This window comes from Musa acuminata, chromosome BXJ3-6 (assembly GCF_036884655.1).
Source record: "Musa acuminata AAA Group cultivar baxijiao chromosome BXJ3-6, Cavendish_Baxijiao_AAA, whole genome shotgun sequence".
Lineage (NCBI taxonomy): Eukaryota > Viridiplantae > Streptophyta > Magnoliopsida > Zingiberales > Musaceae > Musa > Musa acuminata.
In genome coordinates this window covers 14126849-14139579 of record NC_088354.1, presented here as the reverse complement: position 1 = coordinate 14139579, position 12731 = coordinate 14126849, and the positions used below count along the sequence as shown (strand labels likewise).

Here is a 12731-nt window from a genome sequence, read left to right as displayed (position 1 = left end):
TTACTATGCATCTCAATAGATGTTTATTTCAAAGTAACAATTGTTATAGACACCAGTAGTATAGTTATGATATGATCCGTATATGTACATTATATTTTTTAATGCTGTACAAAGTTCTTTAGACTTTTTCTTTTTATCTCTCATCTGTGAATATATTAGCAATATGATCAATTTTCACTATGCTGATCATGGAGTTCCTGTATTAAGGGTTAACATCTAAGTTAACACATATGAGATCATATATCAACACAATCCAAAAACTTCAACTGTCATATTGTGATGCCTACCCAATTCTTTGAATCTAAGTTAAGCTTGTTTGTTCAAAGTGCATTTCTTAATTCTTCTCCAAGAAATCATTCGATTAACTATTTTCATCAACTATTGTACATGTCAAACACATTCATACAGCTGATCTTACTGGCTACCAAAACATGAGTGCATCATATTACAAGGTTTATTAACAGTACAAACCAAGTTCTCATCAAACTCAGAAATCAATCAGGGCTTGTTTCATATCACTACATTCCTACTACTTATGATTGCATGGGAGAACTCTTTGACTTTGCTACCATGCTTTATTAGCAACATAACAGCTGAAGAGACCATTAATGTCGGCATCATGAGCTATCAAACTGTGGAAGAAAACATGCTGTGCTTGATTCATTAGACTGTGACAAGGAGAGCAACTTGTCCAAAACCTTCCAATCCATCATATGCTCATTACGGTTGCTTCTCTTCTTACCGGCACTCGTCTCATCACTGCCTACAACATCACCTTCAAGAATCTCCGCCCGTGGAATGATGCTATACCCAACAGCTCTCTCATCACAAAAGTTGCCTCTCATGCTCACTGTGGTTTCAAGACTGTTGTTGTAGGTAGCACTAACATTGCTGGCGCATGGCCTTTGAGTAGGTGTTGGCTTTTGGAATGCTCTACATACGACCCAACCTTCTTCCTGCAATTCCTGTAATTGAATGAGCATGATACCAAGTGCAGAATGATGCAGTCGACTGACTTGCCTGAGAAGATGCAAGTTCACTAGATTGAAGACGGTATTCATGCATGAGCCAATCGGTCTTCCTCCCATTTGGAGCTCTTCCCTTGTCGAACACAAGAGTCTTCCTCAACCCTATGACTCGGGAGCTCGAAATCACCGGTTTGTCTCGCCCCATTGCTTTCCAGAATCCAGCAGCGGTGGCTCTGTTGGTGCGAGTTCCACTTGGATACTTCCTGTCCTTGTGGCTGAACAAGTACCACTCCCTTTGCTCGTCATGCCCATGTCTGCACCTGTCTATATATCGATCGAAGAGAGAGAGAGAGAGAGAGAGAGAGAGAGAGAGAGAGAGAGAGAGAGAGTTTAAGGCTACTATAAGAATCTTACAGTAAGTTCTCCATGGACAGAGATCACGAAACTTGGAGATCCCATGGTTCTATTCCGTAGAGATCGACATCCTTAATGACAACAAGATCGATCTTCTGAGAAGCCACCTTCGTCCCAAGGTAGTATCCGACGAGCTCTTCCTCGGTGGGGTGGAATCTGAAACCAGGTGGAACGCAAGAGTCCACCACCTCCATTGCCAATTCACCTGCAGACCACCACAGGTTGAAGAAGATGGTACGTGAAGCACGTAGTAAGCCCTAGAGAACGAACCTTCTTAGATGTCCTACAATGCATTCTCTTTGAGTGCACTACAATGTTTGGGGTTCCGAAAAGTAATGAAAGAGATGAAGGAAGTCGATTTAGGTCGCAGGGAGAGAGAATAAGAAATGCTTACTCCACCTCTACCCTCCCCTCTTTGTTTGAAGATTTTGTACATATAATAATAGATGTTAGATTGAAAAACATTTATTAGACATTTAGTCACTTTTGGTATAAGTAGTGAAACAAAAATGAAAAACACCCAATCTGATGTGCACATTTGGTGATACATTGGTTGAATCGTAAGGCACGGAGACATCGTATTTTATATATATATATATATATATATATATATATATATATATATATATATATATATATATATATATTCTTAATTATTTATGTCTATTCACACAATAAAATTGTGTCATTTCTAATGCTATGTTGGAATCTTTTTTTTATAGGTATTCAAGTTCAAACAAAATCAAATTTCTTAAGATTATCATATAGGATGGATACCATCAAAATAAAATATTTTAATCTTATCAAATCTAATCTATATCATCTGATATTTTTAATCCTTTATTAATATAATACTATTTTAGTCCTATTTTCAAATCATTTCTTCATAAAAAAGAATTAGCTCTTAATTTCTTCCTCAAAATTCTGTTCTTTTCTTTGCTTGACTCCTCTTACAAGAACCAGTAGTCAAAAAGGAGTGGCTTGTAAGTTTCACTTGGACTAAGCCCAAGCACTTTTCCCAGCCTTCACAATATGAAAACATGCTTCATGAAATCTTTCAGACTTCAACTTGAGTCTTAATTTGCTCACATTTGGTTAACCAGTAAGCCTGATTTAATTTGGTCTCAATATGATGCCATTGTGATGCAAACATACCACATTGAAGTGGACATTTATTTTGGGTTTGTGTCTACAATGTGGCAGTCTCTATGATTCATTTTGATGAACACAAAGCTCAGATCAGTCTATGGAGATTTGCAACACTAGCAGCTTAACTTGATAATTATTTTTACCCATTGCATCTTAATCTTGTTATTAATCTTGCAACATTCTGCTCTTTAAGGTTGTAGTTTGGATACAAACTTGATTGTTTTAAGTCACTATTCAGGTGCATACTTTGATGAATCCTCCTGTAGTTTCTGATGCTGAAAATTGATGAAAATTTAGTTTACTGGTCTTCTTTTTTTCTTCTGTGTTTCTGCATGATTATACCATGCAAATTAATCTGATCCTATCTTCAGATCATTGGCATCATGACAACACCCATTGCCTCTCTGCTCCATTCTCTTTGGTTCTTTCTTGCTACTTTTTCTGGTTGAGATTCCAATCTAATCTCAGCAAATAAAAGAAAATATTCTGCTGTTGCCTTTTCCATTGACAAACTTGTCTTATCTTGGCAAATCAAGCAAATGCCATAAGTTATGGAGTCCATTAATTCATCCTCAATGTAGTAGTAATAGCAATAATAAAAGGAACCATCTCCCACAGATACAAATTTCAGGAAATTCTTGGAGGAAATTAAAAATATGCATGCTCTTGAAACTTTGTTTCAGCTGCTAATTCTAAGCAAGGATTGAGGGGAATCCACATATTTGCACGCAAGCATAGACCTTAGCAGCAAATGTCAGTCTTCCACCTATGAGAGAGTGACAAGGATCAAGGAAAAATTGCACCTCTTGTTGCTTCATTATTTTGATATCAGTCCAGAGTTGGATGCAGTCTAATGGCTAATGGACATGAACTTAGTTCTACCAGTTCAGAAGTCTGATCTTTTGAAGGCAATCTGTCTTCTCTTAAAACAAATCAAACCAATCTAGGTGCAGCAAAAGCCAAAGTATCAAATAACAAAGCTGTGAAGTGTGATTGATCTACCATTCAATCCCAGAATGGCACATGTTCCTGTTTGTCATGGTTTACAACACTAACACTTGTTTATGCTTTTGGTGAACTGGAAGGCAATGCCTGCCTGTGTCACTTCAACTCCACATGCTTTCTAGTTTAGTGTCATGAACAGCAAGAGGAGCCATGACTAAGCATATAGAATTCTGTGATTCCCTTCTCCATGTTTCTAGGAATTCATCAGAAAACAATTCAAGATAAAGAATTGATGGATTTCCTTCTACAAGTTTCTAGAAATTCTTCAGAATACAATTTAAAGTAGACATGGTGTACAAGGCTTCAGTTGCTAATTCTTTTAGCAAGGAGTAGGCTGAACAGAGAAAAGGAAACTACACTTTTCCTGCATAAAAATATCAAGTTTAATCTCAACCTACAATTTTAATCCAAGATGAAAACATGTTTTGCTCAATCACAGTTAATGACACTGATGATGCTTGTTCAGTAAGGCCCACCAGGGAATCATTTCAATTGAATTGGGACATTTGGATCAATACAAAGTGCACTTTCAGGTTTATCCACTCTTTCCTTTAGAGAAGAGGATCAAGCAACAACTAGACATATAGAATCTTGTTCTTTCTATGTTTATCCATTATTTCCATGCTTTCCCTGGACCACAGTTTGGCTCTTTAACTCCAGCATAACACAAGTGTTCTCCTTCTGTATCCCACACACAGACACACACACACACACTCTCTCTCTCTCTCTTCTATTGCTTGCGTACATCATCCACAAGATCAAGAGTGTTAGTACCATTAACTATTCAGTCATTTGGAAGCCTCCTTGAAGAGAAACAAAGTCCTATATTGTTTTATCTATACATCAAACTTAAGCTGAACAAAGATTTACATTCACTTAGGTTAACAAAGTGTGAAAGTATAATATCCCAAAGGTTTTCCATCTTCTTCATGCAATTCATGTGCAGATCTGCTGCAGCTCTCTGGCTTTGAACCTGGCAGATACTTTGCATATTTCTATGGCTCAGCAATGCAGAGTTGCCATGAAAGAAATATTCCTAGCATGAGAAAACTGTGTGAAAACTTCGACATGATGGAGACATTGCAAGTGAGAATATTAGCCACTTGAACATTACAATGACCTTCACCGACATATCATTTTAAAGGCCTTCATCAAATCTGTTCATATTGATCTAAAATATTTCTCACTGAAGTTAAACATCCCCCTTGCATGGTGTTCATCTTTACACTCATTTCTCAGTGTTTCAGACTAAAAAATCTTTGTTTTAGATTGCAAGCCAGGTAAGTAAGAGAGATGGTCTTAAAAGAATCATTAAGGTATAACACTGTACCTAAATGATCCAGTGATCCTCCACAGGCTTTCTGTAACCCCAATCATGTATTCCCTGTTTTGCTTTTGTCAAGAAGGCCAAGTAAGTCTACTGATACAGACATTGATCAAGTACAAGTAGAACACTACAATTCAAGCACAGCAAGCATTCTTGGACATTCATGAGAAACCAAATACGATCACAACTATCAATTTGTCAGATCAAATCAATAGCACGAGCATGTAAGCTGTAGCAGATGATTCCTAATCATCTAATCCTTTTTGGTTGATGGGCTGAGTTTTTGGGCCCTTAATGATGAGTGATAATGCATCAATCACTGAGAGGCTTTGAGCAGAGAGAAGAAAGAATGACCGTGAGTGACCGACCGCGACGGCCGTCTGCTTCTGTTGGTCCTCCACTGGTTATATTTGTTAACTGGTTCCTTTTTCTAACATTAAAAGATATGGTGTTCTATTATTGTATTACAATATGGAGTAGGTTAATAAAGATAGTTATGGAGGAACACCAGAAACCAGTTCTCCGTCCTACTTATTTGGTGGCGAAGGAAGCAGCGAGGTCAAGCGAGCAGAGAGCGGAGATTTCTATGGACGAGGAGGTGGAGTTGGATCGCGACTTGGATGCAGTAAATAGGTTTGTGTATTCGGAGATGGATCGAAGGTGATGAGCTGCACGAGGGAAGGTGGGGTATGATCTCCGTGTGCTGCTCGAAGCTCGATTGATCTCTTTGTATGTGTAGTTCTCTTCCTTTTGGGGGATTTGGTGATGGAGGAATCGGAAAAAAAGAGATTTTTGGGGGTGTCCCTTTTCGAAGATTTTGAGATTTTTGGCTGATTTGTTGCTGGATGTTGTGAGATCTTCCGATTAAAAGGTTTTTTGGAGGGTTTGGATTAGATTAATTTGACTGCCAACTATCTTTTGCTTGGTAGATTGACGAGCTAGCTGTTTCCTTGGAACATGCACCCATAGTACTCTTGCTTGATCATCGATGTTCACTTCTCTTGATAGTGTCTTGCTAACAGAATCTGGAAGAGATGAGATTTTGGGGATGTGGAAATAGTTGCCCTCTTGCATGTTGTGTTTGTACATGATGTTATTCTTCCTCCAGAATTACCAAAAGGGGGATTTTTGTTCGTATAATTGTTAAGATAGTTCCTTTCTTCAACTTTAGCTTTTCATATTGAGTGATATTGTTGGAATCCATCAAAGTTGTATTCTTAAGGCCTAATCTTTTCTTTTTTTCCTGATAAAAATATGAAGAAACAAGGAAAACAAAAGGGAATGGTTTGAAGCTTGAAAGAACTTACAGAAATTTTTGGAAACTAAAAGATCTCATCATCTGATTCAACACAAAGATAGGAGAAAGTACATAAAAAATGTAGACTTGGATAACCAGTACTGGCTTTTTCTTCTTTGGTTGTAGAACGACCTAATACCTTGGCTGATTTAATGGTGTGGTTATGGAGATATGGTCTTTTGTTTGTCTGTGTAGAAAGAATACGAGCTTGAGGTATATCCATTGGGTCTGTTGTTTCTTGTTTGTTGATTAGTAATAGAAATTCTCCTAAAACCATAATTTTCATGACGTTATGGTTATCAAAGTGTTTCATTTCCTCTTAACTTTCTCCTTCTTTTCCTTACACTTTCCATTGTACAACTCCATGTTGATGTGGTTGTCTAATTTTGTTGCTTGGTTACTGCTACAGGTTTGTTCTGGGACCTGGTTTACTGACAAAAATCTCGGTCAAAAACTAGAGTTGATGGTGTGGACTTGTTTTCATAGAGAGAGGAGCTAAGATGGTTCCCGAACGAAGAAGACCTCCGGAAGCATCATCAAAATCTTCCTGCTCAATGATGAGTGAGTCTCCGAGAAATCGGAAACCAGACCTGCCATTCGCCCCATTTGATTCCACAAATTTGTGGTGTGGTGATAGACATGGTCGATCCTTCCTGGAATTTTCTCCACCTTTGGTAACCCAGTCCAGTGGCTTGTTTGGTCCTGACCGAGAGACAAAATCCAAAAAACAACATGAACCTTCTCCAGTAGATGATCCAGTCATGGATTGGAACCCTAGATTGATGCTGAGCAACCTGTCATTCCTTGAACAAAAGATCCACCAAGTTCAGGATATTGTTCGTTCCATAATTAGTCATGAAGATCAGTTCCTTGACCAAGCTAATGAGTTAGCAGCACAGCAGCAGCTTGTTACAGCTGATCTAACTTATATCATAATTCAATTGATCTCGACTGCTGGCACTCTTCTTCCTGACATCAAGAATGCTCTCCTGTCAACTAATCCTGCTGTTGGTCGGCCAGGCAGTAATCAGAAACAACATGAGATCTTGCCTGTGGAGGTAGCTAAAGCTTCTCAGTATGATTCGTTGATTAAAGATTTGAATAGTTGTGGTGGTAAAGAAGATGAGTTAATCAAATGTTCAAATAATTCTGGGGTTGAAGCATCTGAGCCCATTCCAATTGAAGACCATGACACAAAGGATAATGATGATGGTATGGATGGAGAGAACCTCCCACCTGGTTCTTATGAAGTTCTGCAATTGGAGGAGGAGGAGATTTTGGCTCCACATACTCACTTCTGTTTGATCTGTGGAAAGGGATTCAAGAGAGATGCAAACCTAAGAATGCACATGAGAGGTCATGGCGACGAGTATAAGAGTCCAGCTGCCCTTGCTAAGCCTAGCAAGGAAGCAAGCATAGAACCACAACCCCTCAGGAGATATTCTTGCCCCTTTGTGGGTTGCAAGCGGAATAAGGAACACAAGAAGTTCCAACCTCTCAAAACAATTCTGTGCGTGAAGAACCATTACAAGAGAAGCCACTGCGATAAGAGTTACACTTGCAGTAGGTGCAGAACCAAGAAATTTTCAATCATTGCTGACCTGAAAACTCATGAGAAGCACTGTGGGAGGGACAAGTGGATTTGCTCATGCGGGACAACTTTTTCGAGAAAGGATAAGTTGTTTGGTCATGTTGCTCTCTTCCAAGGCCATGCACCGGCCATTCCCATGGATGATGCTAAGGTTTTAGTAACATCAGATAAAGCACAGGTCAGTGAAGCATCAAGTGGAATGCCAGGGAATATGGGCTATAACTTCAGTGGGAACACCTCACTCGATGCCCAAAGTCCTGATATAAAAGGAGTTGATGATGGCCATGGTTGTTTCTCCCCCATGACCTTGGACGCATGTAACATTTGGGGGCTCGCCGAATTTCCGCACTCTGCATATGAAGTCTCTGAAAGCACATTCTCTTTCCTTGCTACTGGCTCTTGCAGTTCCATTCAAAGGAATGGAGAAAATTAAGTTCCAGCCTGCAGGGAAGATGAACTGCTCGGAACAACAGTATCCAGTTATGTAATTTGTGCTGTATGAATAGACTAGCTTAGTTTATGATCTGATCATATTGATCCATGAATATGATCACCTTCATGTTTCCGTACGACTTTTACTTGATGCTCCATTAATTTGCACTCTCAAGTTCATTTTCAGATCCAAGCATGTTCCAATATTATGGAATGGAGTTACAGTAAAGGTTTTCATGGATTCGATATATCGCTTGCTGGCTTAAAGATAAACAAAGTTCTTTTATTACGTTTCTTGTCTCTTTCCATGAAAACTTGTGCTTGTATCAACTACCAATTCATCGTTCAAATCAGCAGGGACTCGGTATTATCAGTAAATAGTTATTGCATCTGAACCTACAGATGGCTGCTTGTTTTTGTTCCCAGATTATGTTTCCTTTGCAGAGAATATATCAGGAGCAACAAAGGGGTACAAGTCGGAACGAGCATCATGACCGATGCCCATGCCCGAACAGTGAGTTTTCAGGTTCCTGTTTATTCTTGGCATCTGAATCCAACATCAGGTATGTGTTTTTCTTTACACATTCATAGATTCAAACATGCTATCTGAGAAAAGGCAACACATCAACCAAGTTTCTTAGAAACACGCATTTGAATAAAGTTGCCCCTTTTTATTTCATCTGGCAGAGAGGAAAGAATGAGGAGACCAGTGCTCTGAGGGCATGCTCACACAACGCACACACTCATCTTTTACTTGATCTGCATTTATTTCCCGTCCAATTTAGATTGTCAATAAATACGGTGCATAACATTTGCTGCTCAACTCATTTTTGTGCACAGAAATCCACATAAGTAGGTTATTTACTGTGTTGTAGTTAATCCTCACTGTTCTGTAGTTTTGTGTCAAACATCTTTCACATAGAGTATATAAGACCAGACTTTACTAATTATTTAGGGCTACAGATTAGGATCACACATTGAAGTGGCACTCAGTAGCACATAGACCAGTACGTCTATTTTATTTCGAGATTAGAGAGCAATATTGCTAGTTATAGGATTATGTGGGTTTAGCTTCTAAGGGCATTTGGGTTTACCATGGCGAGTCTTCATGTGAGCATAACAGGGGCATTCCTCTTTGTGGCCGTATGTACCGGGCGGGACGCAGTGGCACTTGTGACAGCAGTCGACGCAAGCTCTCATGCACATCTTGTGCCTTGATGCCTTGGAGCAACGGTGCGAACACTTCGCCTCACAATCTGCAGCAATACCAACCGTGATTCGAGGTCACTGATCCATCTGATTGTGTTACTTGATGATCTCTCTATATGCTAGAAATGTGCATTGACTTACTGATTTCTCTTTCTGCGACAGCTGAGATATCCATCTGCAGAACACAGCACGAGAGAGGTAAGTATTACAAGTGCAGAATCACATAATAAAGTGCATTTGAACGGCAACATTATTCTCCAGTTCTCGATCAAAGAGCAGAGACACCCAAACACTACCACAGATGTTAACACCAATCATGACTTCATAGATCCGGCTTCAGAGTGCAGTAGACAAATTTTGTTGCGCTTGTATGTATACCCAAAGAAAACAAAAAAAAGTTCTCAATTTTTTTGCTACATCAGTTTTCCATGTTCATAATTTTGCTGCAAGTCTTAAAAGAGATTGCAAGTTCCTTTAAATTGTGGATTATCCCCACCCAAGTATATGTTATAATCACACACACGGACTCACCTCCACCAGAAGTAACAGGAGAAGCACTGCGCAGGCGATGGAAGACTTCGCCATGAGAGAGGAAGTATTACAGAGCAAGGGAAGAGCTCCCCGTGTGTTCGCCTTTATAGTAGACTGCTCTCCATGCGAACATGATATTTGCGTGGGTCAAGTGCCGTGTGGTTCTCTGATTCGCCCGATTAGCCATCCCTGCACGCTATCGAATGCTTCACACCTGCATGAACTCATAATTCAGGAACAAAAGGAAAGGAAGAATGGGCACGTTACATTTACTCGAACCCTTTTGGCACCATGAGAACCGAGGAATTTACGGTAGGTAGCTTAGAATGTGAGATTGGAATCCGTATACAATACCAAATCTGAAAGAGAGTATAAATCTTGAGAAATGATATTTTAAAATATATTTTAAGTTTGGAAATTATCTACGTAGATCAGCAAAAGATAGTGGGAGAAGGTAGTACAAACAACTCCAAATGACATGGAAGGATGCTCAAACCTGATGAGTCCGGTGAGCTCGTCGTCGTTGGTTTGTATGTTTGGTCTCACCGCACTTCATCATAGTCTGCATCATAGGCAGCTTCAGTCAAGAACCAGGATACCTTGGAAATAAAGAAATAAATAGTTGGGAAAATATGAGAAAGAAGAGGATAAAAATACTATGCAAACAAATAACAAACACAAGATCAAGAATACAATAGAAAATATATTTAGGCTTGAAACGTATATAAATATTTTTCTAAAAACGATATTTGCATCCTCTTCTCAATAAAATTGCTATGGGTTTGATGCAAATAGTTTTAGTGGATATGATAAACCTTTATAAGATCTGTATTGAGCAAACAATAAAGAATCTTCAAAGAAGAATTAGAGAATATCTAATTTATCCTCAAATACCTATTTATATATATTTTCTCAAAAGATAAAATAACTACTAAAATAACTACAAAAGAAATCACCTTTTCAAATAAATCTTTTGAAAAGAATTTTTTTTTATTTGAACAATTTATAATAATCCCCCATTTATTCAAATTTAAAATTTTCTCCAAGTGATTAAATAGTATTTATGAATAAAATAATATATCTTTCGATTTGAATATTACCTTAGTGTAAGCATCACAAAGTGAAGTCGAAACCCCAAATAACATAAAAGCTTTCAATTTGTTATTCCCAATGACAACACCAGTGGTACCACACACATAAATACAACATCCTTATATTCCTCATAAATTCTCGCTTAGCCCTAATATGGCATTGGGCTCATCCAAATTCATGAACTTTTATGAGAGAAACTCCAACTCTCAATCGAAGCGACACCACTTCTAAGTTCATATAGGTGAAGTTCTTATAGTATCTTTGTCACTCTTTGAGATACTTGTCCTAACTTGACTGAACTTTATTAAGAGTATAATTAACTCAACCCTCATTCGGTGACAACCATCACTTTAACATCTTTAGATGGGACTCGTAAAATATTTCAAAGTGCTGAACCACTCCACGTGTCAATGACTTGTTCTTACCCTTTGAACTCTTTATTACTCATTTCATAATATTGAGTAGGGTTGCTATCATTGGTGGATCAAGGAGTTTTAGCCCCATCCATTTTGATGTTGATCTTACAACTTCTCTTGTAAAAGGTTTGGTGAATGGGTCAGCCAAATTCTCACTTATTTTCATAAATGTGAGTGAAATAATCCCACTCTTAATTAATTTTCTCACATAATCATGTCTAAGACTTATACGTCTTGATTTTCCATTATATATTTCACTATATGTATGAGCTAAAGTAGCTTGACTATCACAAAGTATAGAAATTGAATTCACACTCTTAGAAGTCAATGAAATTTCTAATAGAAAGTCCCTCAACCATTCAACCTCCTTTCCTGCATCTGCTAGAGCAACAAATTCTAATTTCATAGTTGAGTGAGTTATACACGTTTGTTTTTTGCTCTTCCAAGAAATAACGCCACCTCCCAAGGTGAACACCCAACCAGTAGTGGATTTGTTATCTCCAAAACTCGATATCCAACTTGCATCGGTATATCCTTCTAAAATAGCAAAAAAATTTGAGTATTGAATGCCATAATCTTTGGTCCGTTTAAGGTACCCAAGAACTCTTTCGATAGCCTTCCAAAGCTCTACATTTGGATTGCTAGTAAATATACTCAATTTACTAACTACAAATGCTATATCAAGTCTTGTGCACTGTGTTACATACATAAGACTTCCTATAGCACTTGAATATTCTAATTGACCCACTGTTCTTCTAATATTCTTGACTAATTTGATACTTGGGTCAAACAGATAAATGTAATGAGTTTGACTAAAAACATATCCCCCACTATTTCTTTCTACCTTGATATCTAGTATGGTATCAATTTGCCTAAGATCTTTCATCTTAAATGTTGAAGGTAGAAACCTCTTTGTTTCTACAATACCTTTTATGTCGTTACTCACTATTAGCATATTATCAACATAAAGGAAAACTATCACCATATAGTCATCATAAGTTTTGAGATAAATATATTTATCTGCAATATTATGAACAAATCCATTAGAAATAATTATTGCATCAAATTTCTTATGCCACTGTTTTGGAGCCTGCTTTAAACCATACAATGACTTAATAAGTTTACACACTTTATGTTCATTTTTCGGTAGAACAAAACCCTCGGGTTGTTCCATATATACCCCCTCATCGAGGTCTCCATTTAGAAATACCGCTTTGACATCCATTTGATGAACATAAAGATCAAAAATTGATGCTAAAGCAAAAATAATTCTAATAGATGTGATCCTAACCATAGGAGC

The 12731-nt window shown here is 38.0% G+C and overlaps 2 protein-coding genes and 1 long non-coding RNA gene across 5 annotated transcripts; 1 reads left to right on the top strand and 2 right to left on the bottom strand.

Moving 5' to 3' along the window:
• Positions 1-515: 515 nt before the first annotated feature.
• On the bottom strand, positions 516-1576 carry LOC135640527 (NAC domain-containing protein 30-like). Its single transcript, XM_065155048.1, has 3 exons — positions 1410-1576; positions 1021-1288; positions 516-956 (listed from the first exon to the last, which is right to left on the bottom strand). The coding sequence occupies exons 1-3, from the start codon at positions 1574-1576 to the stop codon at positions 618-620; spliced, it is 774 nt and encodes a 257-aa protein (XP_065011120.1). The 3' UTR covers positions 516-617.
• Positions 1577-5410: 3834 nt separating this feature from the next.
• LOC103988163 (zinc finger protein STOP1 homolog) lies at positions 5411-8369 on the top strand. 3 transcript variants are annotated; one of them, XM_009406707.3, is made up of 2 exons: positions 5411-5545; positions 6570-8369. In XM_009406707.3, the coding sequence occupies exon 2, from the start codon at positions 6661-6663 to the stop codon at positions 8182-8184; it is 1524 nt and encodes a 507-aa protein (XP_009404982.1). In that variant the 5' UTR covers positions 5411-5545; positions 6570-6660; the 3' UTR covers positions 8185-8369. The 3 variants fall into 3 exon arrangements, with proteins under 3 accessions (XP_009404982.1, XP_009404983.1, XP_018683498.1); XM_009406708.3 differs by having other exon boundaries at positions 5416-5550; XM_018827953.2 differs by having other exon boundaries at positions 5455-5592.
• A 733-nt stretch (positions 8370-9102) lies between these two features.
• On the bottom strand, positions 9103-10046 carry LOC135641065 (uncharacterized). The gene is made up of 3 exons (XR_010497558.1): positions 9924-10046; positions 9534-9567; positions 9103-9439 (listed from the first exon to the last, which is right to left on the bottom strand). It is a non-coding gene; the product is annotated as an uncharacterized LOC135641065 (long non-coding RNA).
• Positions 10047-12731: the final 2685 nt, after the last annotated feature.

Coding starts and splice junctions, on each gene's coding strand:
- LOC103988163 (XM_009406707.3), top strand. CDS start 6,661: ATGGTTCCCGAACGAAGAAGACCTCCGGAAGCATCATCAAAATCTTCC.
- LOC135640527 (XM_065155048.1), bottom strand. CDS start 1,576: ATGGAGGTGGTGGACTCTTGCGTTCCACCTGGTTTCAGATTCCACCCC. Junction 1,289..1,409: donor CCATGGGATCTCCAAGTTTC/GTGATCTCTGTC, acceptor ATATATAGACAG/GTGCAGACATGGGCATGACG. Junction 957..1,020: donor GTGAACTTGCATCTTCTCAG/GCAAGTCAGTCG, acceptor CAGGAATTGCAG/GAAGAAGGTTGGGTCGTATG.